The sequence below is a fragment of the Gopherus flavomarginatus genome, chromosome 2 (assembly GCF_025201925.1).
Source record: "Gopherus flavomarginatus isolate rGopFla2 chromosome 2, rGopFla2.mat.asm, whole genome shotgun sequence".
Taxonomy (NCBI): domain Eukaryota; kingdom Metazoa; phylum Chordata; order Testudines; family Testudinidae; genus Gopherus; species Gopherus flavomarginatus.
Window position 1 is genome coordinate 241,128,327 of NC_066618.1, and position 27,365 is coordinate 241,155,691.

The following is a 27,365-nucleotide window of genomic DNA, read 5'->3' on the forward strand; positions in this document are numbered from 1 at the left end:
GAGGTTGACAGCTCTCTTTATTAGACTCCCTAGATAGCACCAACATGGCCAAAAGAGGGCAAACTCTCAGATGACAGTTTTGGAATCACACATGATTAGTGATTTTAAACATTCTTCCCCCCTCAAGTACAATCTCTGAACATGGCACCAAACTCAAAGAATGTCCTTGTGTTAAACATCAGACATAAAGCACGCTGGTTCATGGAATGGAGATTTACATGTATATTTATCACTTTTTGAACTCTGATCTTACAGTTTTACGATCAGATGTGATGGAATCTTTTTGCCCTAGACAGCTTTTGAACTTATTTTTTAAAAACCAAAACATGACATAGCTATTTTCGTAACAAGACAAATTTCAGGGTATACAACCCCGTAACAGCTCTACTGTAACCAGGTCCATGTTTGCCTGCAATTCTAAGCAGGGGGGAGCTGTTGAAGCAACTGCATCAAGAATTAAGAGTCATGTTATACAAAATTTACAACAATTCATGTCAAAATAGCTATACATTATTTAAGAGTGGATAATTAAGTGCAGCCCAAATTTTGTATCAGTATACAAAACAAAAAATGTATAAGCAACTAAAGGGGGAAAAAAAGACAGTGAATGAAGTTCTTATTGTTATTTTGTTGGGCACAGTTTAATATACTCAATTTTTTGTTTCGCTGAGCTTAATAGATTTTTTATAAGGGCTCCTATTTATCAATAAGTGGTCTAACAAAAGCTATTGAACTAACAATTTCATTTAAGGTAAACTATTAAGTAGGTTTTTCTGAAATGAAATGAGCTGGGCTTATACCTATTACAGACTACAAAGATACGAATGCAAATATTAATTGCAGATTCAACTGAAATTTTAATTATTTGGATAAATCTTTGCAATATGAAAAACAGGCAAAAATGCAAATTAAGTTACAATGGTCCTAATGGGAGCAAAGATCACCAACAGTTCAATTTTTAAAAACTTTGTAGCTTTTAAATATATTTTTTCATCAAAAAATATATATATGCAATACACTGAACTGTTTCCCAATAAGAGATGGAAATGAGGAGAAAAAAAAGGGAGGGGAAGGAAAGTTTGCCAGAACTCGATTTGTCTAAATAAATTCCCTCCCCACAAAGCATTGAAATATATCCTAAATTAAAAATCTGACCCATTTAAAAAAAAAAAAAAGATGCAATCTAAAAATCAAGAGACAAAATGAGTTCTCAAAGCAGGCCTATGTCACACTAGTAATCTGCAATACGCCCATGTACAAGCACAGTTGTGAGTTATTTTATTAATTTAAAGAAGCGCTATGCAAATCACTCTTCTCTGTGCAACACATTCCGTTTTCCATTTTTTAAGAGCTAAAGCTACATCAGAAAGATTTTGTTCCTTACAAGTATTTTATACAAGAGATTTCCAGCCAACTTAGACAATAAGACACTGCAATGTTTCCAATCAGTTAGATTTTGTTTTAATGACATGGGCATTTCTTGAAATGAACGCAGCTATTACCTACAAAATAACGCACATTAATTTTGATGGTCTTACAAAACCAGTACTGAGCTGCAAATCTGATTCAAAGTAATATACTGAATGTTCGAGAATATCTAAAAACAGATATTAATTTTTTTACTTCAATTTTGCAATACTTCTTGAAGAACTTGAAAAATATGACGTTGTAACAAGATTATAAAAACTGGAAGGAATAATACATTGTATCACTGATCCTCAGTAAGTAGAATTCCGATTAATATTAATCACACTAAGTGTTCAAAAAAGTGTTCATGGTTATTTAAAAAGTGTTGTGGCCCCCTAAATGTTTGAAAACTGATAACCTTTCCACTCTTTATTTAAAGTCAAAATGTTTTTTTAAAAAAAGTCTCACAAAACAATAGCAATAATCAAAAAGCATGAATTGTATTTTTGTAATCAGTAAGATCTCTAGTGCTGAAGGGCTTTTCATAGTAAAAAGCAGATTCTTTGGGGACATTAGTTAGTTAACTTAATAAAATTCAGTTTTATGATGATTTTTCCTTCCTCCTACGAGGCGAGTCTGCTCCATTTGAGGTTACAGTTCCATTTACTCCATTTTCTAGGAACAAGAAAAAAAATTGATCATTTCCCAAACAAAATAATATTTTATATTTAATTACTTTAAGTAGATTCTAAGTCAACATATAGCTTTTGTATATTTTATTCCAAAGTATTACTCTGCTAAATGCTGTGTTAAGAGACTTTCATGATGCAATAATTGCAATAACTTAAAAACGTTCGGTGTAAAAAAAAGTCTTTTACATAGTTCGCAGAAAAGATTTTAAAAGAGAGACTGATTTTGAGTTCTGGACAACTGAACTCCTAGTAACCAAGATATCCAACTTTACAGATGAAGGGTTCTAAAGAGATAATCCCAATACCAATTTTTTAGAAACTCAAACCTTTTGCTTTTCTGCAGTGTGTGGAGAATACATAGTATAGTGCAGCAAAAAGCTTTACTGGCATTCATCTGGGATGACTTACATAAGTCACTCATGGATTCACCTTTCTTAAGTAATGAATCCATTCCAAATTTATGTTAACAAAATACTTCTACCACACCATCAAACACATGTAATAATATATACAGTATATTATGTGCAGTTTGAAAATATATGTTTTTATTAGTGATCTTTTCACCTGCCTCTTTCTCTGTAGAGTTTCCTTCCATGTGAAGTGCCTATGGAAAGTTGCTGGATTGTTAGTTTATTATAAAGCAAAAGTCATATACATGCATCTAAGTACATTTTTAAACCCGTTATAAATTAGCCAGAAGATTGTGGGTTTGTAGTTTTTCTTGTTTTTTTTTTATTTTTTTTTTTTTTACCAGTACACAAAGGCAGATCTGTGACCTGAGAACTATGATAACTTGAATTTTGGCAGGGGCAATCTCCCCTACTGGAATACTTAAGCTGTTCAAGAGATTGCAATGCTGAATTTTCTTTTCTTTGTTAAATCATGGCAAGGGTAGTCACTCCCATTCCCTTTGTTCTTGAAAATGCCTGAAATACTTGCTCAAACAGACGTTCTGAAAAATTTAGTTTGAGAAAATTCCATTCTGGAAGGCTACAGAGTCTGAGGAAGTTCTAGTAATCCAAAAATGAACTTTCAGAACAAAAGAACTTACGCAACCTAAAAAGTAGAAAATGTAGCTCCTAACCCTCCGGCCCCCAAAAGATTCATCCAGCTCCCAAACCATCTCTTTAATATGCAGGGCCGGCTTTAGGATGTGCGGGGCCCGACTGGAAAGAGCTGCCACCGAAGTGCCGCCAAAGACAGTGGCAGCAATTGAGAGGCCGCCGAAGATAGCGGTAGCAATTTGGCGGCAGCTCCATCGGTTGCCACTGTTTCTGGTGGCCCCTCTTAGGTGCAGAGCTCAATTCCCAGGAATCGGGGGAATCGCCCTAAAGCCAGCCCTGGTAATATGCTTTTCTATAACAACAGGCTTTGGAAATCAAGCCTTTTTAACCTTTGACTGTCCAATGATAGGGTTTCCTTAGGCTACGGATTTCTTAAACCTGCTGTATCCTTGCAATTAAGTTAGGTACGTTCTGCGATGTAAACCATAGTAGACAACATCTGTCTGCAGATGCAGTCAAAGTGCCATAGGGGTTTAAAATTACTTTTCCCTTCCAAACTGCTTTCCACATCACCACTACTGTCTGGTACTTTCCTACACTAACTCTGGCACGGTGAATCCTAAAAAGACACTCATCATCGAAGTGGTGCTTCATTGTTGCATCCTAGAATCCCCAGCAGAAGGAGCAGCAGCAACATCACAGAACTGGAAATTCATGTGGTCTTTGCCTTAAGGCAACCACCACCACCACCACCACCACGAAAACACCCAGGAGCAGACGAGTGTACAGTCCCAATAATCACATCCATAAATTAGACCCGTACAGCAGTCATCCACAACCAGCTCAAGCTTCTGCAGAGTTTGCATTCAACAAGCCCTCTATTACTCCAATTTCAGATTAAAACACTCAATTTTGCCTGAATCACAGGTAACTAGCTATATCATTCTGCCCTACTGGTCCCCTATTGGCTTGCTCCTGGCTTCAGCTGGAGTAAGTAAAACCAAGAAGGAAAAAAAAGGGACCTGGAGACATACACTTGCACAGGGAGAAAAGAGCTGGGACCAAATCTCTGTAGCACCAGGACCTGCCACACGACTTTCTGCCCTTTTCCCAGTGGAAGGGTGACATACACCAATACACCTATCTAGCCCCAACCCCACACCATCACCAAAGTCTCAATCTCACAATGTGTACATTTTAATTCTACAGCTATTTCTGACATACCCAGATGATGTTGGCAGGTGTGGGGTTTGGTGCACTCAAGCACATGTGCTTAATACATACCACTGCCAGGCCTGAGCAGCTTTAAGTCTTCACAATGGAGATAAGGTTGTGTATAATATCAAAATTAAGGAAAGACATTTTTGGGAGGGTTTTAAGCCACTTTTCCCTTTAATTTGTACTTCTTCTCCCATGGTTTTTCACACAGTATCAAGACAAACAAAAAATTAAATGGGAAAAGTAGTTGTAAACCCTCCAAAATTGGCTGTGGGCCTCCAGGGTAGGCATAACATCTAAAATTACTTTATTTTGTGAAATACCACAATTCAAGTTAAGTGTGTCTCTTTCCTGTTCTCATGATATATGTAATTACCAACTAATATCCACCCTGAAGTTTGTGTTGTAACTCACCTACATCACACAGAGTACTACAATGATTTAAATCAAGGTGATTTAAGTTATTAATTGTATTATTATTTAAATCACTTGATTTTTAAAGAAAGTCATTGAAGTCAGGTTGAATCTTTGCAAAACTAATTAGATTACAATTTAAATAAACAGAAGTGTTTTGTTTGTTTGATTTTTGTAAAATATCAGTACTGGAAGAATATCTTAATTGAATTTTATAGAACAATGGCAAAAAAAATTACTGCATTAATATTACCAGTGAGAATTATTTAAACTTTCAAATACATTAAAACTGTGATTAAAACAAAAACAAAATCATATAGACTAAAATTTACAAAACCAAGAGCCTACAGTTAGGGTCCTAAGCAGCATGGAAGCACAAGTCCTGTTTACTTTAACCTGCAAACCCAGCTGAAAGAACTTGTTATTTGCTTAAACAAAAAGCTATAATTAGAGAACGAAGTCTCACATCACACCAGAACTCCAAATAGGGACAATTGTTCCCGTAGGCAAATTGCCTACATACTGCTTGAGAACCAGAGGGGTGTAAATGTTAATACACCCTAGTGTGTCGCATGCTAACTGTCCTGCATGGACCCTGCTGGGAAGCACCAGAAGTTCCCTTGTGCCTGTTACATAGTACTACTTCAGGATTACATTAACAGGCACTACTGAACTTCTAGTGCACGCCAGCAGGGTCCACGCAGGACAGTTAGTGCATGACAAGCTAGTGTGGATTAATGTTTACACCCCTCTGGTGCAAACTAAAGCACCATGTACACAAAGCCCATAGTCAATTTTAAGAGACATTCATAAAGGATTACTCTCACGTAAATCAGGCCTAAGAGTGAGACAGGTAAATGTAGAGTACAATTCAGAGGTGACCTGCAAAGTCTTAAAAATAGCCACAGATTTTTAGATATCCCTTTAACCTGGCAAACTGGAACACATTACCTTAATTTTTACAAGTCAGGTGGGTATTTGAGAGTCACCTTTGAAATACTCAGGTAATTTTATCTGGTATATTATTTTACATTATCTGGGTTATAAATAGCCAGTGAGAACAATTTCAAAGTTATTCCTCCTTGATATCAACCACCAATATTAGTTTCCATTAGTATGAGTTTGAGTATCAAACCAGAAACATCTCATTTCACATAGCAAACATTCAACAGCACTTTACCCAATTATGCTAAATAAGTTTTTCATATTGGTATAACTCTATCTTCAGAAAGAAAAATCTTGCAATACAAACCTCGCTCTTTTTTGGATGGTCTACCTTTAGTTGTTACAAATTTCTTCTTCAGTGACTGAGGCTGAGAAGAAGAATGTTCTCGCCACCTTCTAAGCTGGAAATTAATGAACTTCCACATCATAAAGGCTTGAGTTCCACAGATTGAGGACAGTACAATGATTCTATAAACAAATTTAAGACAGAGCAGAGGTAGTCATGTAAACAAGTATCAGATGAAGGCATGTCAACAAGTTTGTCAAGTTTACCAAACAGTTAACCCTCAAGGTTTGTATTTGTCAAGAGAAGCTGCCTGTTTGCTCACCAAAGTATATAAAATTTCCTCAGACACATGCAAGCAATCATTCTTTTCAATAGGCAACAAATTAGAAACTCTTCTCAGTAGGCAAAAAACTGATTTTTCTCATGAGTTTTTATGAGGCAAAAGTCAGCCTGGTTCTGACTTTACTTCCTTATTTTTTATTATCATTAAGAGACAGATGTTAACATAGATATGGAAATAGGATTTAGCAAAAGAACAAAATTAGAGTGAGAGACCTACAGAGGGTGGAAACTGGTCAAATGCGCAAATATGGAAGCAGTAGCAGATTCATGGCATTCTCTCTCCTTTCCCATGTTTGTCAGAAAAGCTCCTCCGATTACCAGCGGGCTATGGTTTACTCCCCATAAAACTGAAATTATTTGATAAGATGATCCCTGACCCTAACAGTATTTTCATACTTTCCTTCTTCCACAAATTAAAATCCTGAAAGGTAGAGGGTGCACAGGGTATGACAACAGCATGGCTCCTAACTGTGCCATGTTACTGCAGATGAATGAAACACCTGGCAATCAGCAGTGAAGACTCTCTAGGTCCCTGAACAAGTGCCCTGTCCCTTTTATTGGTGCCTTCAGAACTTCATGACTTCCCTGAAGAACCCACAGCTCATTTTCCTGGGTGAGGGAAGGGAAATGGTGGCTGCTCCTTTCTTGTGCCTGAGAGGGTGATCTGTAGATAACTCCATGTGTTACAGCTTGGTTTATTGGAGCTTACAAGATTTTTCTCAGTGGGATGCATCTAGAGGCCAATCTACAGCTTTTAGGAGAAGTTGAGAGACTTAAAACTTCTGTATATCAGAAGGCCCCTTTAAGTCTAAAACTGCATTTCTCTGGCAAGCCAACCAATGCTACGATCTATAGTAGTACAAGAATTCTTCAGTTAATAATTTTGTTGTGGAGTTGGGCAAATGCCTTACCATTGCTACCAAAGCTCTTGGTATGGGCTTTAAGTAAATTACTAAATGTCTTCAGTCTAATATGAATACAGAACATTCCATAATATGCAGTAAGTTGTATTTTATTCCTGGGGAAATTCTGCGCCACTGCACATGTGCAGAAACACATTCCCCCCGCCCCGCAGATTCTCTTTGCTTTCCACAGAAAAATGTTTTCTGTGGGGAAGGAAAGAGAAGCTGTACACCAGTGCTCATTCACCCTTCCCAGCAGAATGGGCACATCTGTTCCGGCAGCCAGGGGACAGGTAAGTCACTGCAGCTGGGTGGCGGGGAGAGGACGATGGAGATGGAGTTTCCCATCCCCTGCATGGAGCAGCTGGGTTTGAGTCAGATCACCCCCAGAAATCTCCCCTGGTTGCAGAAAACTCTACACTGGTGTCTATGAGTGTGTGCACGTGTAGTAGCTGAAGCTCGGTGGGGTGGGGGTTCCAGGTGGAAGGGGGGGAGGCTCGGCAGGAGGGGTTGAGGAGGGAGGGGGTCCACATGCATGGGGGTTGGGTGGTCAGAGCGAGCAGTTCCCAGTACACAGTGACCCCTTCCCCATCCTGCCCCCCCCATTCCTCACTCACAAGGGGGAGGGGTCACTGTGTACTGGGAACTGCTCCCTCTGACCGCCCAACCCCTGTGCACCTGGACCCCCTCCACACATACACTCCACCAAGCCTCACCCCCGCACACACACCTGGAATGTCTCACTGAGGTCCCCTGCATTGGGAGCCCCTGAACCCTTCCCCGTGCCAAGCCTTACTCCCTGCACTGAACTCCCCATACACCAAGCCCCCCAAGCCTCACCTCCAACACTGGGCCCCCCCCAGACCTGGGCCCCGCCCCACTGAGCCCCAACAATCTGCATCCTGACCCCCCAAGCCAACCCCATTCCCCCAGCACTCAGCCCCCTGTCGCTGAGCCCTAACCACCTTCACCTGGACCGCCCTGCAGAGTCCCATTCCTCCTGCGCCCAGAACTCCCGTGCATCCAGATACCCCCTGCCCCAGATTCTGCCACACACAGAACCCTGGTACTTTTGAGGAATTCTAGACCAAAAAATTATAAAAATTCTGCAAAGTTCTGTCAAAATAACACAGTAATACAACAACAACATAATGACAGCATTTTCAATTATTTTGGTAATTTATTTCAAAATACTTGATGGCAAATAATTGAAAACGGTGTCATTATATTGTGTTATTTTGACAAAAAATGCAGATTTTACAAATATTTTGGCGCAGAATTCCCTCAGGAGTAATATTTAAAAAGAGGTTTCAATTTACCGTACCTGATACCCAGAACGTTAAAATTTCCAGTAGTTAAATTGAGGTCCTGATTCTCTGCTCTTGCCAGGCCAAAGCCAACAGTGAGAACAGAGAGAATCAAAGTCAGAAGTCTTCCAAAAACAAAAAGACCAGCCCACAATGAAAACCTATAAAGAAAGTGCCACAAGTCAATAAATATGCATATTCATTATTTGGATAATATCAGAAAATCATTAATCTGACTGTTTATTTCCGTTATGTGGGACTCCATTTGGTTAGAGAAAACTATCAAGATTTCTTTAAAAATTAGGACTGATACTCAACATGAGATGTTACTGCTAATCTCCTTTAAATTCTCAAATGTTTACACATTTACTAAAATAAAAATTCTAATTATTCTTTGAATAAGGACGTTGCAGCAATAATTATTGAGGGTTTTTTTTTAATTACAGAAAAGAAGTGGTGATTATGTATCTTAAATATGGTGATAGCCCTTAAGGTAGATTTTAAACAGCACAGTCATTTATGCACAGTTTTAAGGATCAGCATTAAGTGAACACACTAGATATTATTCAACTTCAGAATGTTATCTAAGAGGGGTATAAAGTTGCCAACTGGGAGCTACTAATTTTGATTACTAAAAGCTTAACAGGAAAAACTACTTCAACTCTTGGCCGTTAACCCTCATTTTCTATAGAGTTCAAGACATGTTGTAAAATCAATGACTGTGCTCTCCCCCCCGTATTAAGGGAAACAATGAACGTGATACTTATTAGCAGCTATGAATTTGAAGAATTTCATTTGGAATTATGTCAAGTTTACTGTGTCTGCTACACCAAATATCCCATTATAATTTTCTTGCATGTATCAATATAAAGCATATAATAAGGAACAGAATTCTGCTGTATCAACAATTGCTTGAGTAGGCAATAGGGTAATATGAAATTATTTGTTTTATAGCATAGAATTAAAGAGTAGTACTCTATATTAGAAATATAGAAGTCACATCTGAAGGGCAAGCAAATTCTAAGGGAACTCATTTTTTATTGTGGCTATTGTGCAGCAGAAATACAAACTTTGCAAGAAGCTCGTGAGCCACAAGGTAGTTTTCTTTCTTACAGTTATGATAAATACTTACCCTTTTTGATACTTTTCATCACTGAAGTAAAAGAGGCGGGAGATGTGGAAGAGAAATTCAACAAAGTAATGCAACACCAGAAGAACAAGTCCAAGACGGGTGAGGCTATCAAAACAAGAGCAAACCAAGTATTCAAACATTTTATGAAATATTTATGGTAGCAGATAAATCCAGTGAAATTTATCTTAAAACTGACTTACTTCAAAAGATAAGCTCCAGCAATATGAAAAAGATAAAGTCCAATGTAGACAAGCTGGCGAGGGATATCTTCCTATTAGACAGAAGAGTGTATTAGCCTATGGGACACAATGTTTTCATGTTCACTGATCTTATAAATTTCATTTAGGCTGCTCAGACACCTTAATCCTTCCTTTCATAATATTAAAGTGTCTCCCATGACTAGATTTGTTTGAGTCTCTCAATTCCATACTAGTCTCATTCAGGAGTTAACAAATAGATTAGTTAGTGGTAATCTTAAGCATCCACCAGAATAAAGAAGAATAAATGGGGGGAGGGGGAGACCAATTGTCAGATGAAAATCAGAGCTGCTTTTCAAAGCAGTTCAAGTATTTTTCTTAAGGCAAATTTGAAAAATTTTGCCTCTGTACTATATTTCACTTACATTTCAAAATATACAAATATTTCACACACCAAAATTACCTATTATGGCATCCAAGGTTAACCCAATTACAATTTAAAAGTTTATTTTCTGCTCAATTTTACTTTTTCTGTATATACTAAAAAAAGTTCTATTAATTAATGAACTCAAGAATTTTCACATAAAATGCAATGCTAAGAATGCATCTGTTTTAGAAGTGCGAGATCCTCAAGATGCTTCCATTTCAGGATTCCATCCTCTTAGACTGATCTGTATGCTGGCAGCACAGTGAATTTTTTTTTATTAGAAATGATTCTAGTATATGTGCTGGCACTTCAAGTTCGGCTTTTAACTGGTTCCATTTTGATGATACCACATGGAAGTTAAATAGAGAGACTGAACAGGCAGGAGGAAGCGATAAGAATAAGACTAGGGCCAGAGAGAGTGAAAGTAGATAGAGCGATTTAAGAATAATTATAAACCATTTGCAAATATTAAAGAATCACCCATATGACCATATATTCCAGTGATACATAATAGTGTGGAGTGTAATACAAGCCATGTTCTTAAAGAGCTACACATAATGTACAGGACACTGACAACATTTCAGAAAACCTCTACATTTTTGGATGAGCTTCCTCCATAGATTGAGTGAAGTATTTCAGTTTTTGCTTGCACACATTATATAGTAGTGGAAATTGTGAAAAATCCATCAAGAACTACATTAAACAGACCTGTATTCTTATGTCAAATCAAGTTAGCATGTGCAAATCTGTGTGCATACCATAACACGAGTGAGATATAAAAATCTAGCTAGAGCATGTGTGACGTTATCTGATTAAAATATGACCATATAGATCATTGTTGCAACACTGCTATATATATGCAGCAAATTTTGTACAAAGTTTGTCAAAATGAGGTGTCTATGAAAAGGTTATGATTTGCTGGTTATGATTATGCTATCTGAAGGCATGTATCATTTTTATATTTGAAGTTATAAGTATTGGCTCTATACCTGGATTTCAAATGTTGGCTCCTGGGGTACCGCCCACAAGGCAGTTAGGCAGCACATCTTGGAGGGACTATTCAAATTAAGGGGCTCATCAGGAAACACTTGGTTGACAATAGACCGTGGGAGATGCCTATCTACACTAAGTGGACTGTCATGTAAATGTGGTGTCTGGAGTGTAGGTAATGGCTTCCTGCAATGACTGAGTGAAATTAGGCATGAACATGTGACTTGCCCATGTGACTCCAAACTCCATATTGTTACTGTAATTTTCCACAGTAAGAACAATGGGATGCTCTCCACATGGCAAACACTATAAAGGGCCCTGGAAACACCTTTTTGTCTTCAATCTTGCTTCCTGCCTTTGGAGGAACTTTGCTACAAACTGAAGCTCTGAACACAGGGCTGAATGACCCATCTAAGCTGTGGATGTATTCCTGAGATTTGACTTAAGCCAGCAGTTTATTCCATCACTGCTACAAGCCTGAACCAAGAACTTTGCAATTATTGTATGTATTTGATTCTTTTAACCATTTTTAACTCTCACCTTTCTTTCTATGAATAAACGTCTAGATTTTAGATACTAAAGGATTGGCATCAGTGTGATTTTTGGGTAAGATCTAAATTATATATTGGGTGTGTGGCTGGTCCTTTGGGATCAGAAGAACGTATTTGATGAGACTAGTTATAAAGAACCACTCATCTGTGAATCTGGTGTTTTTGGTGGTGACATAAGAACTAGAATGCCCAAGGAAACTGCTTTTATGACTTCTTGTTAGCCAGTGTGGTGAAAAAGAAGTTTACTTTTGTTGTTGGTTTGGTATATCCTATTGGGGATTAGCCATCAGTCTTGGAGGTGTATCTTCCCTATGTCTCAGCAGTTTGTCCTAAATTTGGCATCCTCAGTTGTGACCCACTGAAGCATGGTTCTAGCATGACCTTCCCCATATGGTCTGATGGAAAAGAATAAGAAAATTATCTTTATTATAAACAGGCATTTTTAAGACTTGTGCTCTTAATACATGGCAAGCAAAAATTGTGCAAGCTAGAATTCTAGATCTGTTCACTGTCCAGCGAGGAAATACCACGCCTCCTTATTAGGTGTCCCCATACCCCTCTTTAAATGACAGCTGCTGTCTGAAGTGAAAGGTGAAAAGTTACATGCATAGAGAAGACATACACTTCAGGCTCTGCAAGGGGTGAGGATCTATAACTTCTGAAAATAAGAATCAAGGCTAAGTTTTGTTTTCTTCATATGTAAGGAGACTCCACAGCCAACTCACTCATTAAAAGCTGCATCAGAAGGAAACATATCACACTGGGTACAGGTTGGCTAAATGTGAAGTAACACCAATAGCACAATACAGCAGATTTTCTTTTAAAAAAGCAAATTAGCAAGATAGGAGGTAATTTGTTTTGTGACGTACCATCACCAATATGGATGAATATCCATCTAATAGAGAATAGCCAATACAGACACAAGTTAACAGCTCAGTTCCTTCTTCTCCTCCCTGGGTGACAACAGCTTTCTTCAGTTGAGACCTTCCAGAACTGGAAAAAAATTACAGCTAGCGTACACTCCTCTGCTTAGTCATTTGTTTGAGCTTGATGGCCCACTGGGATGCCTGGAGTGGGAGTCCATATGGGTGTTGCCACAAAAAACAAAAACAAAAAAACCACTCAGTTGAAATTCCAGTAAGAGAAAGAGTAACTCTGGATAAGCCAAAATGGGCTAGATAAAAGTGATGGATGAGGGGAAGGATCAGCCCTGAGCCTACTAGGGTGAATGGAGATCCCTCCCATAAGACTGCTCAAGAAGGCATGGGCCCAGTATCAGGTGGCGGCTCAGTACAGCTCCATCCAGTAAATGCAGTAGAATGGCTACTGTTCTGGTAACTTGTGAAAACTGTCTCCTCAAAGATCTACTGGACAACCACTTTCAGGCTCAAGCCATACCTTCTAGAGATGCCACTAGCTGGATTACAGGCATCAGCTGAGGGATCTTTCCTCAAAGTTTTTTTGGGTTGGAAATGCCTGCAAGGGAGGAGTGTTGGATGCAGACTCTGAGACCTATCTCCCAGCCTATGAGGATCTTTGAACAGTAAGAAGAGAGACCTGGACGCATGGAAGGGTTATGTTCAAGAAAGGTAAACTGGGCAGAAATCCAGGAAATGCCAGCAGACTGCGCCTGGCCACAGAGTTTGGACAGAAAATAGCTTGGAAAGGCAAGCACAAGTTCAAATGAGTCTGAGCAAACAACATTTAGAAGTAGAATTTTGGCTCCAAGGTGGAAAACCAGAAGATTTACTAGAGAGAGTCTAACATAGGTGCTGTAACTAGGGGTGCTGCAGCACCTCATGGATTGAAGTGGCTGGCATTTACAGTTTGGTTCAGAGTCTCAGCACCTCCACTATAAAAATTGCTCCAGCATCATTGGGAGTCTAAAGCAGCCTCTACCTTATGAAACCTAGTTACAAGATGATGGGACCCCAATGGAAAATCCTGCTACTGAGTGGAGCAGAGACCTCTTTTTCAAACCTATCTTGAGAAAATCTTAGGATAAAATTAATAGGGGATTTCCTGGCAAAGATCACATGAGATCAAACACACCCTGTAGTAAGCAGAGGAAGTACTCTTATTTTGCAAACAAAATGGATGACAAGGATCCAGATTTCTAGCTTTGAGAGCAAGGAGCGTTCACAAGTCAGGCCCGAAAACTAAGTGGCATGGGGCTGAGGTGAAAGAAGGAAGAGCTCCTGATGATGAAGTTTCTTTCATTCCAGCAGATGGAAGCTGAGACATCATGCATGACACAGGTCACAAGAATACACCTCCTGTGGCTTCAGACTCTATTGAGGAATACAACCCTGGCACATACATATTTCCTAGGCTGTCATTGCAGGCAGAGCCTGGACAGTCAACAGGTGAACCACACCTTCCTATTATTCCACCCCAAGTAATCACAGTAAGGATCCATAATAGACAAAAGATGTCCTAGCTGCTCTCTCAGGTTCTCTGGCTCAAAGTGGCTGCCTTTTGCAACTGCAAACTCTGCTGTTATTACCAGGGCCAGGCATTTTAATTTGCAAGACAATCCGAAATTTAGACATTTAAAATAGTGTGCAACAACTCCCTCCCCCCCAACAATACACACAGATTTGTTCATTTTTCTTTTTAAGTCAACCTTTGTTGGAAACAAACTAACCTGATGAATTTCTGGGTTTAAAAAAACAAATGTCATCAGCCTGAATCAGCAAACACTGAACACACTGTGCCATATAACCATAGAGGACATGGCACGTAAGAGTTTCCTGAACAATATAAGAAACCTTGATGTAAATACTTTCCAGGTTTGTCAGAAAGATGAAGTGTTTATCCTGTCGAAAGAATGAGACATTGAAAAGGACAATCCTCTTGTAAATGGATTCTAAGAACATCAGAACTGATCCCCCCATATACTTTGTTGCCCACGTGAAATGCATGGAACCAGAAGATAAGTCACTTTGACTGCAAGGAAGCTCATATACACAAAATTGCTCATGAAAACGTGATCTGAAGAAATGCAAGTTTACCACCTTAAAACTGCTTAGTCACTAAAATGAAATAGTTACTATTCACTAGAATGAAATACTCTGTAATTTACAAGCTAGAAACAGCCTTAATCTAGTCAAGACTTATTAATGCCCACTGAAGGAAAGACCTGAGGCAATTGCAAATTCTCTTAAGGAATCATCTTAGAAGTTCATGTAGAAAGCTAGATCACTTTGTTTTTTGATGGATCTGTGGCTGAGCAAGTACACCTCTACCCCGATAGAACACGACCCGATATAACATGAATTTGGATATAGCGCGGTAAAGCAGTGGGGAGCCCTGGGCCTTTTAAAGCGCCACCTGAGCCCCGCTGCTTTACTGCGTTATATCTGAATTCGTGTAGAGCCCCAGGCCCTTTAAATTCCTACCCAAGCCCCGCTGCGGCGGTGATTTAAAGGGATCGGGCTCTGGCCTCTGCAGGGAGCCCCAGACCCTTTAAATCCCCACCCAAGCCCTGCTGCCAGAGCTCCAGCAGTAATTTAAAGGGACTGGGGCGTCCTGCAGCGGCTGGAGCACCGGGCCCTTTAAATCACCGCCGAGGAAGCCGGTCCAGCCTGGCACGGTGTACTGGACTAAACCTGATATAACGTGGTCTCACCTATAAGGTTGTGAGATTTTTTGGCTCCCGAGAACTGCGTTATATCGGGGTAGAGGTGTATCTGTGTGCATCAGATTTGTATCCTTTGCTTACACAGGAAACGGAGTCTGGGACAGCTAATGAAATCATGCAGGGAATAGACACAGCTTTAGAAATGGTGGGGATCAAGACAGTAGAGCTCAAATCAAATCTAGGTGATCTGAATTTAGACAGCATAGCAGTAAATATATAATGTTCAAATGGTGTACAGGCCAAGACACTCAATGATATTGTGGACTGCACTAACCACACCCCTGAGCTTGTTATTTAGCTCTCAAAGATCACCCCATCCCTAAAAAGCTTAATTAAAAAATAAAATTCAAATTTTGCTATTTAAGTTCCAACTTCAAGCATCTGATCTCAGAAGTATCTGCTGCATATACTGGGTTGCTAGTCAGGCCAGAAAACTGAAAAAAGTGATGATAACTTGGCTATCAACTACTTCAAACACACTGCAAAAACTCAGGCACAAAGTTTGATTAACTCTGAGGGAAATCAAAGCAAACAAGTTTGTGAGCTCAAACTGCCATGATAGACGCAATCACCACTGTGACTGAAGTTCTTTACTTTTTAAGTTGAGGGTATCTTGCTGCTCGAGGAATCTCAAAAACCAGAATTCTCAGCCATGAAAGACTATCCCAACCAATATTTATGTTCAGTAGAACTATTAATTTAAATATTATCCAATATGACTAAGGGTAGTAGAATCAGGCCTTAAACCAGCTTCATTTAAGAACTTGTCTACATGAACATTTAGTTTGTAACAAGCTGGGTTGTCAATCTACCTCATGCTAGTCTGCCATGGACTGTCTGCCCACATGGACCCAACTCTGATTTAAAAGAGAACTAAGTCAAAATGCATTAACAAACTGTTAATACACATCAGTAGGGTCCACGCAGTCAGTCTGCAGCAGAACAGAGTGGGGTAGATCCAGACTCCAGCTTGCCGCAAACTATATGTTTATATAGACAAGCCCCAATTGTATTAGTAAGTATACATGCAGTGCTCTAAATTTACAAATTACTGTAACATAATTTTGAAAAGTGTATTAACGTAAATTTAGAAAAGTACTCATTGAAGTCTATTTATGTGCCAAGTGAAAACTTAAGGGTTTAGACATATCTGCAAGTTGACACATAAATACATCTGAGTGACTGCTCTCCTAAATTTACCAAGAAAGTTCACAATCTCCTGCATACTTTTGGACCCTGGAATACTCTGGTATTACTTGTTAACTGCAGTGGCTGTGACCTGGAAAATCTTTTTTAGTACTTTGAGTTGAAGACACAAGTTTTCTACTTTAAAAACTTTTGTTTTGGTAAGAGATGGACACACACAATAGATGAAGCAGTCATAACCTCTAACTCCCCTTACCAATAATCAGCCTTTCACTTATCTCAAGAACAAAATTAGCTATTTGCCAGAGACTGAGAAAGGAAGGAAGGAAGTTGCAGTGTTCAAATCGGATGAAAGGGGGGATGGAGAAGCATATATAATCAGCATATTGGAGGCACTGCAAACCTAAAGCCCTTGTGATCTACCCTGGCACTCTTTCACACACTGAGCTAGATGAGACCTGGCAGGCATCACCTTCCAAACCTCATTAAAAAAAAAAGAATGGAGGCACCCAGTAACACAATCCAACCAGCTCTACCAAGTCCTGAACACAGAACAGCAAAGGGTTTTGATTATTTCACTTTATTAGCTATAATGAATAAAATAAGAATGGGCTTTTCCCATTTTCAAAAGGAGGTGAGGATTCCGATATTAACAGGACTAAATAATGTACCTATTGAAATCAATGGTAGATTTAAGATTTCTAAGAGATTACATGTGATTGGGAAGGTTAAGAAACTTTGACAACACTATGCCTTGTCTACTCTTTTCCATAAAAGTGAATCCTGAAATTAGTTAATTTTTTGGAAAACCACACACTTTTGGGGCAGTCAAATTACATTACAGAACTCACACCTATTCCCACCCCAAGATCACCTATAATGGGATCTATACAATACTTGATTTTACACAATCTAATTCAGGACAGTCTCCGTTTGCTAATTAAATGTACGTGCTGTTTCCTAAAATTCCTTGAGCTGGCCAGGTGGGTAATCTTTACACTACCTCCCCAAAGATATCTATTTAAGATTCCCTGGAGTTGCTAAATAAGACAATTGCTACCAACCCTGAAATAAGCATCAGATATGATTTTTTCTTCATTTTAGTGAAAACTTACTCAGACTACTAATTAAATAAAAAGTTTGAAACTGAAACTTACATTCAGTATGCACAGGGAAAGAATTCTGACATTTGTTTTTATTATGTTAGAAGATCACAGTCAATTTTGTCCACATAGAACGTATTAGTGTTTAGAGACAATACTTGATTACACAAATATCACTGAAGCCAAGAATTAGCAGGATTCAAAAAAAAAATTAGAATAAAAATGGAGCATCCATACTCACTGAAGCAAGAAAAAACTGACGGGATTATAAACTAATTCTTCAAAGTATAAACCAATCTGACAGATATTATGCAGACTTCATCTACAGTTTGGTGTCTAGAAACTTCCTCTGAAGCATTTGGTAACTGACCATCCTCAGAGACAGGATACTGGATCAGTTGGACCACCGGTAAATCTAATCTACTAAACCTTATGTTCTTAAAGATGCTTAATCACTTCTAATTACCAAGAACCAGGGCTGGATCCTGCCTCTGTAAAGTCAATGGCAAAAGCCCCTCTGACTTACATGACGCAAAATTAGACCATAAATGGCAAGATTCAGTTTTTAATAACAATTAAACCGGAAGCCACTGCTTTGATTTTGTCATATTGGACTGATTGTTTCATCCTTTGAGTGTCGAAAGTTATGAGATAATGTTTTTATAACAAACTGATTTTAAAGTATTATTTAAAATACTGGTTAAAACTGAGAATTTACCTTAAAAATGAATTTTTGATTTGGAGTTCTTTAAAGTGTGTAATAGAACGTCAATCTTATTTGCACGAAATAGGGCTTGCATGGAAGTAGTATACTGACAGGTACCACTGAGAAAGACAACAGCTCCATTCACAATGGAGATACTGAAACAATTATAGGTATTTCAAAGTAACTACTCAGAAAAATGCTTTAACACATTCTTCAATAAATATGCAGCTATCTAATCAACTCTTTGATACTGAAAATCGAAAGCATGTTCAAATGATGGTCTACAAACAGAAGTGAACTATTGATTGATACGGAAGCATACACCTCTTCCCTGCTATAACTCGGTCGTGGGGAGCCAAAAATCCCTACTGCGCTATAGCTGAAACCCCAGCAGGGTTCCGGTGAGCCCCAGGTCCTTTAAATTGCTGGTGTGCCCCGCTGCTGCAGCCCCAGGGTAGTGGAGGCAGGGCTCCGGCGGTGATTTAAAGAGCTCCGGGCTCCGGTTACTGCGGGGAGCCCGGATCCTTTAAATCACCGGTGAGCCCTGCTGCCACAGCCCTGGGATAGGGGCGGCAGGGCTCCAGGGGGATTTAAAGTGCCTGGGGCTCCACGCAGCAGCCGGAGCCCAGACCTCTTTAAATCACCGCCCGAGCCCCGCTGCTACCGCGCTATACGCGAACCCGTGTTATATCAGGTCGCGTTATAGGTGTATAAATTATATAATTATACTGAAACCTTCATTTCTGGCACAGTTGTGAGAGCATAGCAGTATTTTCACCGTTTAAATTAAAAAATGTTTTCAGCTTACTTTTTTGGTTTTCTGGAAGTACAATTCTGGAAAAGCATGAAACCAGTATGCCAACTGTGAGATGTAGAAAAACTTCATTTGAAACCTGCACGGTACAGCAATAAAATAAAAAACATCACTTCTGTAACTGCAGTCCAAACTCAAAAATTTCACGAAGTTTTCTGCACACTTGGTTAACCATGGATTTGACAATAAAACAAATGCAGCATCTTCTCAACACTATTTACAGAAATAAAGTTTTTGGAAAATAACAATGATCCAAAAAAGATATTACAAGAGTAGCTAAACGCTTGTTAGCAACTTCATTCTCTGCAATATTGCCCTTAAGAAATACTATTTCTGGTAGTTACTTTAGAGTTGTGGGGCATCAGGTTCTAAGCAGAGATTTTAACCACCTCCATAACTGCACCCCTTAGTTAGTCTAAACAAAATACCTACTCTGGGTCATAAATCTTGAAGGATAATCACTACTTTCTAACACTGAAGAAGGAATAAACCTTACGGAATCAGCGTGTGTGGGTAGTCCTTCCACAGAGACGTTGGATCCGATACATAGTTCTCCTGAAAATACATAAAACTGTTGGTTACCTTTTAATCACAGAACAGACAGACAATAAACACAGAAGCCAGTGATGAAAGTCTGTCACATTTCTCATTTACAGCACACATGCTACGGAAGCAGTATAGTGAAACTGGAAAATGCACTCTTATTCCAGAATAAGAGTGTTCATACATAGAGTTAGTTCCAGTATAATGATATAATTATGCCAGTAAGTTTAGTCATGTCAGCAAGTCCTGAGTATTACTGGAGACAAGAAAAGACTTCTGTTTCTGGAAACTGGAATGTAGTAGAGATTTTTTTTATTTTTTTAAGAGAATCTCAAAGCTCTTCACAAAAAGTAATTATGCCTGAGAGTTTGACCAGTATTTAAAATAAATTTTAGAGGTAAGAAACCAGAAGCATAGTCACTTGTTTACAGTCATACAGCATCGAAGGGTTGGAACAAAGGTAAGGAGTCCTGACTCAGTACCATGCTCAAAAATTGATTTGTTGTTTGAAAGGCAGAACCCCCAAAATTAGGGTGGGAGAAGGAAATCTACCATTACAAGTACTAACTGGCATTCAACTGTGACAGAGATCTAAATACAATAGGCAAAAGACTTCTCTGATATAATATTAAAATACATGGCTGAAAACAACAATAAGTAATTTTCATAGCACAAAAGTTAGATGAGCAAGGGTGTGATATGTGACAATATAAATGAAAGATAAAAGACATACTCACGGAGACAAGAATATTCGTGCCCCAGACACATGAGAAAAGGTAGAATGCACTAAGTTGTCCAGATTCATTGAACTTGCTGTGTTTTGTTTTGGAAAAGTGCATTCTCCTGTTAATTTTCTAAAACAAAAGTTATTTATGTTATTGATAAACATACTGAACCATTTGTTTTAAGAGGAGGATGGTTAAATGTTTCTTATGTATAGTTTCATAAAATATCTAAAACTGAAGTCAATGTAGCCACACATTCTAATTAAATCTTACAATAGTAATTTATACCATACTTATCTTAATGGAAGAAATGCATACTTGGTACTTACATCAAGCACATACTCCTGAATAATGGCATGCATGATTATTGCTACCAGCATGTAGAAAAAAACTGTAGCCAAGTCCTTGATACCATAATGATAAAGGGAGATTGTTTCTGTAGATTGTTCTTCTAAAGGACAAAAACAAAGTTTTACTTTTAGAAAGCTCATTATGAAAATCCTGTTCAGTCCAATTACCAATAAGCTTGTCTATTTCTCAAAGCAGTATTGTTAAGACAACGAATCAATTAAAAAGATATTCCTATTTTGTGCTGGATACAAATTGAGACCAAATTAATGATTCATGATTGCATAACTCACTAGAGACCTAGTTTATAATAATCAACTCCCTCCCATTAAACTAAATTTGCGTCTGTAGAGATGTACAATGGAAAACATAACTACCGTATTTAAACTCCAAAACTCAACTCTTACAGTTCCTTCTTGATTACTTTAAATTATTTGTTCCCCTCTGACTAGCACAGACCATTACATACAGGCCCAAAATCCTAATAAAAAAGATATTAAGAGGATTCATGTGCATCTTCACATCAGGCAATATTTTTAATATGATGAACACAATGGAACAGCCTTAAAAATGTTATCATAAAACTAATCTCAAATGACATAGTTTAAGATTAAGAGTGGATTAGCAAGAATTACTTTGGTCAGCATCCAGACTTGCGCAGGGTCAATCTTACAATGAACACTCAATTTGGGAGAGTACAGCATACCAACAATTTACAAAAATGCTGTCTACTCCATGGTACTAGTGTTTAAATTCTCAAAAGATACCTACCTGTAGCAGGAATGGTAACATTGTACTGAAGTGTAACAAAAATGACAGCGGCTTTTGCTGTAATCTGAAAGAACAAGACAAAGTGAGTGCTATAAGATCTAAATTAAAACAAACCAAAGTTTACTAATAAAAAAAAACACATATCCAGCATGGCTTGAACTAGATAAGCAGTGGAGGCGGCTGCTTGGCAATGATAAAAGAAAGGAACCTCATCTCAAAAGTCATTTGATCTGACTTTCAACAGGCAGAACTGCTTGTCCAGGGAAGCAAACTCCCACAGTGCAGGGACTGAGCATTGACAAGACTACTTTAACAATCCTCTCCAAAAAGTCGCCTCCAAACTGCCTATTTACCAGTTAATCCAGGGGTTCTCAAACTGGGGGTCGGGACCCGACAGGGGATCGCGAGCTGTCATCTCAAACCCCGCTTTGCCTCCAGCATTTATAATGGTGTTAAATATATAAAAAAGTGTTTTTAATTTATAAGGGGGTGGTGCACTCAGGCTTGCTATGTGAAAGGGGTCACCAGTACAAAACTCAGAGCCACTGAATTAATTCCCTTCCACCACATTAAACTAATAACACAAGCTGCAATTCTCTTTCCACTATGCTTCACTCTAATATACTAAAGTATGGTAATGCCAAGTCACCTATTTGAGACACTACCTTTGACCTTATTTTTAGTCAGTCACCAGTTATAGCCATGTTTCAAACTCAATTTTAACATCCCAGCTTAAAAAAAAAAAAAAAAAATCACAAACAGGAGGGTAGGGGCGAGCGGGCGGGCAGGCAGACAAAATATAGAGCTGATGCTGACAAATGGGGGGGAGGGATAGCTCAGGGGTTTGAGCATTGGCCTACTAAACCCAGGGTTGTGAGTTCAATCCCTGAGGGGGCCATTAAGGGAACTGGGGTAAAAATCTGGGGATTGGTCCTGCTTGGAGCAGGGGGTTGGACTAGATGACCTCCTGAGGTCCCTTCCAACCCTAATAGTCTATGATTCTATGATTCTATGAAATCCTTAAAAAACCCCCAACCAATGAATTGCATACCAGGCTCAAAAGAATTAGGCCTTGTCTACACTACCACTTTACAACGCTGCAACTTTCTCACTCAAGGGCATGAAAAAACATCCCAGAGCACTGCAAGTTTCAGCACTGTAAAGTGGCAACGTAGACAGTGCTCTCAGTGCTGGTAGACAGTGCTCCCCTCGTGGGGGTTGGGTTTGTTTTTTTTTAAACAGTGCTGGTGCTGTGACTACACAGCCACGTGAAGTTACTAGTGAAGACATATCCTTAGAAACCTTTGAACACTAGACAACACAGAAATGCAAGCACACAAGGAGTAAAACAAGGTGAACAGAATGCAGCTAGAGTAGTGATGCCATTGATTATTCTAGAAAATATGAAAAAAACTATTAAAAAGTCAGAACAAATGCAGAATAAAATTGCTACCTTTCCTTAGGAAAAACTATTTATTTATTTATTTAAAAAAAGAGCAGCACCATGTTATCTTTTCTACTTCTATTTGCAAACAAGAAACCTGGTGTAAAATAGTAATGATCGGAAAGGCTTCCATGAAGTCCACCTAATACACCCAAAACAGTTGTTTTTTTAAAAAAAAACAAACAAAAATCAAGTTCAGAATATCTGGAACTGAAAGGTTAAAGGGATCCAACTACTTCTCTAGTGCCATACCATCCATCACTCATTATCACTCCTATACAGTTTACATCATCTATGCAACATTTACCTCTAATGTTTGGAAAAGTATTTGCAGAGGTCAAAATATCTAAAGACCATAAAAATCACATTTCCTGTACAAGAGAACAACTTCCAGTGGTCACCTAGTCATTCTTTATTTTGCCCTTTGCTTCCAGCGCTGTACAATGTTTTTACAGTTAGCTTTCATGTCACAAAATACATATTGACATTTAAGTACAATCCGTGGTGCACCATTTTTGTTGATACCGAACACAAAGAATAAAAGCAGCAAAGAGTCCTGTGGCACCTTATAGACTAACAGACGTATTGGAGCATGAGCTTCTGTGAGTGAATACATAGTGGGTGTTCACCCACGAAAGCTCATGCTCCAATACCTCTGTTTGTCTATAAGGTGCCACAGGACTCTTTGCAGCTTTTACAGATCCAGACTAACACGGCTACCCCTCTGATACAAAGAATGAAGATTGGCAAAGCCTTAAAACTTTCATAGTAAAAACAACTACTAAAGAAGGTCTTTGTCGGTACAGAATAGCATATAGTGGAAAGACTGAACATAAAATTTAAAACTTACACTCCAGTATACAAAAATATTTTCAGCATTAGCAAAATCAGTTACTAAAATAAACACTAAGACATTATCACTTTGTTTTTTTAAAAACAGTGAATCACAGGTGTACATAAAAAGGAAAAAATTCAAATCCATCTTTCTTCCTTTCCACACAAAAACAGTGTATAGACTGTTTTCACAACTAAAAACATCTGGGAAGACAGACATGCCTGGCTTTCAGAGGCAAGCCTTAGCGTAGTATAGGACAGATATATATTTCTTTTAAACCTCTACTCTCCAAACTATGTTGATAATCTGTGGCCTTCAGATACTGAATATTACTTACAATTGGAAAAAACTGATATAAAAAACTAGTGATATATATAAAATGCTTATAAATCTTCAGGCTGCTCACCAAATGAATAAGGGATTGATTATGCTCTTAAGAATCATGGCAACACGAACAGACTACTAGCACATCACATTGAGACTGTCTTATCTTGGCTCATAATAGGTGAGTGCTATTCTGAAGGTAGCACATATATTACCAGTCTTTGTGCACGTTCTCAATAAGCAACTGAAGAGAGGCAAAAGAGACATTTTGCAAAATAGGAGATCCAGTAGACAAATTTGCCATTTCTTTTTCACTTCAGTGACTTTTAAAAGAAAATTTAGAAGACTAAATTTTAATTTTCAACTTGATCAGATAGTTTAGTCAGTAAGTGTACTCTGACTTTTAACCACTGTCTCAAAAGCAGCTAGAAAATAACTAGATTTCAGTTAGCTCAAACATATTTTTTGTTGTCCCAGGCAGCAGCATATCACCACTTTTCTGGATGGTTGTCGTAAGAACTCAGTGATGAGCTTGAATGCAGACAGACGCATCTTAAAGCTTAGTGGATACTCAGGTGTTAGATGACCTTGCCATGCAAAATCAGTTTGGAATTAGTGAAGGTTTAGACACCTGGGTGAGGTCGCAGTCAACCACACCATCCCCGACACCGACAGCCTGCTGTGCCCAGACATCGTCATCACGGACGAGGAGCGGAAAAAGATCATCCTCGTCGACGTGACGATCCCGTTTGAGAACAGGACCCCAGCCTTCCGTGAAGCCCGAGCCCGTAAACTCGAAAAATATGCCCCCTTGGCGGACACCCTGCGGGCAAAGGGCTACGAGGTTTACACCGATGCCCTGATTGTCGGGGCCCTGGGTGCCTGGGATCTCTGTAATGAACGTGTACTTAGGGCCTGTGGGGTGGGCCGTCGCTATGCACGGCTCATCAGACATTTGATGGTCTCGGACACTATCCGGTGGTCTAGGGACATTTACATAGAGCACATCACCGGCCACCGCCAATACCAAGAGTGAGCCGGCGTGGCTCTGTGCACCCACGGGGGGAGGAGGCCTATAAACCCCCCCTACTGAACCATATCCCCTAAGCCCTAAAGCCACCGACCTAGATTCCACCATGCGAGGGTCATCCTGTCCCCATTACCCGGCCCACTTACTTATACCCATGACTGCGTGTAACCCACTGTATGAGCGATGTACCCTCGCTGCTTCCCTACTGCTTCTTGATCCCACCCACCATACACCCCGCATTGGGGGACCTTGCAGACTGTATATGTTATGTGCTAACCAACTCCCACATACCAGCGTCCCCCTATACTCTGTATGTTGTCCCCAATGACCAACAACTGATGCTTTGAACTCTTTGTATCATTTTTATTTAAACATTCTCTAATAAACTTTTAAATCTGTTCCATCTTCCCAATAATTAGCATCCAAACAAGACACTAAACCATTGAACTTTAAGGGCAGGAAAACTGAACGCATCTGCCCACCAACAACTTTCTTCCCCTTCGGCTGCTGCCTGGAGATGCAACGCGCACCTCCGCATGTCAGTACTGTCTGTGCGGCTCCCCGCGGAGTGCTGCTGTTGTTTCTCACACGTGTTTGCGGTGGGGGTGTGAATCACGTGGCTGCTCATGACCCTCAGTACCAGTGACAGTGCATGGCAATCGCGGTCAGCCGGGGGAGAGGCAGTCTGGGACACGTCACCTTTTGCTTCCCTTTCCTGGGGGCTAGTTGGGGACAGCTGCCACTCCAAGGGCAGGCGGCAGAGAGTCCTGAGACACCTTAGAGACTAACAAACTATTGGAGCATGAGCTTTCCTGGGTGAATACCCACTCGGGCGGATGCATGTGAAACGCGCTCCCCAGCAAGGCCTTACATCCCTCCCCCCCTCCATTCCCGCTGCTTACACACGGCAGCCTCGCTGGGCCCCAGCCGCCGCTCCGCCTCCCTCAACACTAGGAGCCAGATGCTCAGTCCCCCGCCCCCCGGCAGCCGCTCCGCTCCGACTGCCACGTAACCTGGCCGAGGGCAGTAGGAACCGCAGGGCGCTGCTGTTGCTGCCGCACAAAGGGGAAGCGGCGCTTCCCCCACCCCGGCTGCAGCGCTGGCGGGGCCGCCCCATAACCCAGCCCGGGCCGGCACAAGAGGGCTGGGGAGGCGGTTGCGGGCGGTGTCCCAGGGAACGGAGTGTGGCCCAGCTCCAACAGCCCCCTCCCCAACGCGCCCCTCCTGCAATCTGCTCCCTGTGCAACGTGTCGGCCGCCAGGGGCACCTCCCCCAGCAGCCCGCGGGGTTAGGAGCCCTCAGGTATTGGGGGGCGGGGGGGTGAGGTGTGCTCGGTATCACCCCCCCGCCCCCACCAGCGCACAGCGGGAGGAGGAGCCTGAGCAGCCCAAACCCCGCCCGGCTGGGCCAGATCAGCGTATCAGCTACATACACATCCACCGTGCACGGCAGCGCCCCCTGCACCCCCGAGCTCCGGGCTCACCCCCACCCCGGCAAGGCCCCTCTGCCCCGGTCCGGGCACTAGGGGTGGGCAGCCCGGGGGCCGTGCGCAGCCCGCTCAGCCTGCCCGGGGCGTGCGGCTCACCTCGAACATGAGCCCCAGCAGGAAGACCATGGCCACGCAGGAGACGATGTCCGCGTGGTTCTGCACGATGAACTCGTGGCTCAGCACGGGCGGGTTCTTGCTGCTCTTCTTGCGGATCGCCATGGTGGTGGGCAAGCAGCCGAGAGCCGCCGCGGCCAGGAAGGGGCGGAAGAGGAGGCTGCCCGCCCAGCTCCTCCAGCGCTCGCCGCGGCAGGGAACTGGCTCGTCCTGACTCCGCGCCCAGAGAGGGAACCCTTGGCCGGCTGCTGGGAAGCCGCAGCGCCACCTGCTGGCGGGCGGTGGCGATGTCCGTGCTTACTGCCTCCCGTCCGGTGGGCGGGGCGCTCGGTAAGGGTAAGGGCAGCCGTTGGCTCCCCGTTGTTGCACTGGCCGCTGACGTTCAAACTGACCAATCACAGCGCCCCGCCTCGGGGCCGGGCTAGTGTTAAAAACTGTCACGTAGGGGCAGATTTTGCTACCGGTAGGCTTACTGGCGCGTGGAGTGCCGGTCACAATGTGCTACCCGCCCTTTCT

The 27,365-nt window shown here is 40.7% G+C and overlaps 1 protein-coding gene across 1 annotated transcript; it reads right to left on the reverse strand.

Annotated features, from left to right (window-relative positions):
- On the reverse strand, nucleotides 1-27,081 carry TRAM1 (translocation associated membrane protein 1). Its single transcript, XM_050941135.1, has 11 exons — nucleotides 26,832-27,081; nucleotides 21,614-21,677; nucleotides 20,824-20,945; nucleotides 20,507-20,623; nucleotides 19,723-19,781; nucleotides 19,221-19,305; nucleotides 9,850-9,920; nucleotides 9,650-9,754; nucleotides 8,535-8,678; nucleotides 5,988-6,148; nucleotides 1-2,082 (listed from the first exon to the last, which is right to left on the reverse strand). The coding sequence occupies exons 1-11, from the start codon at nucleotides 26,952-26,954 to the stop codon at nucleotides 2,009-2,011; spliced, it is 1,125 nt and encodes a 374-aa protein (XP_050797092.1). The 5' UTR covers nucleotides 26,955-27,081; the 3' UTR covers nucleotides 1-2,008.
- Nucleotides 27,082-27,365: the final 284 nt, after the last annotated feature.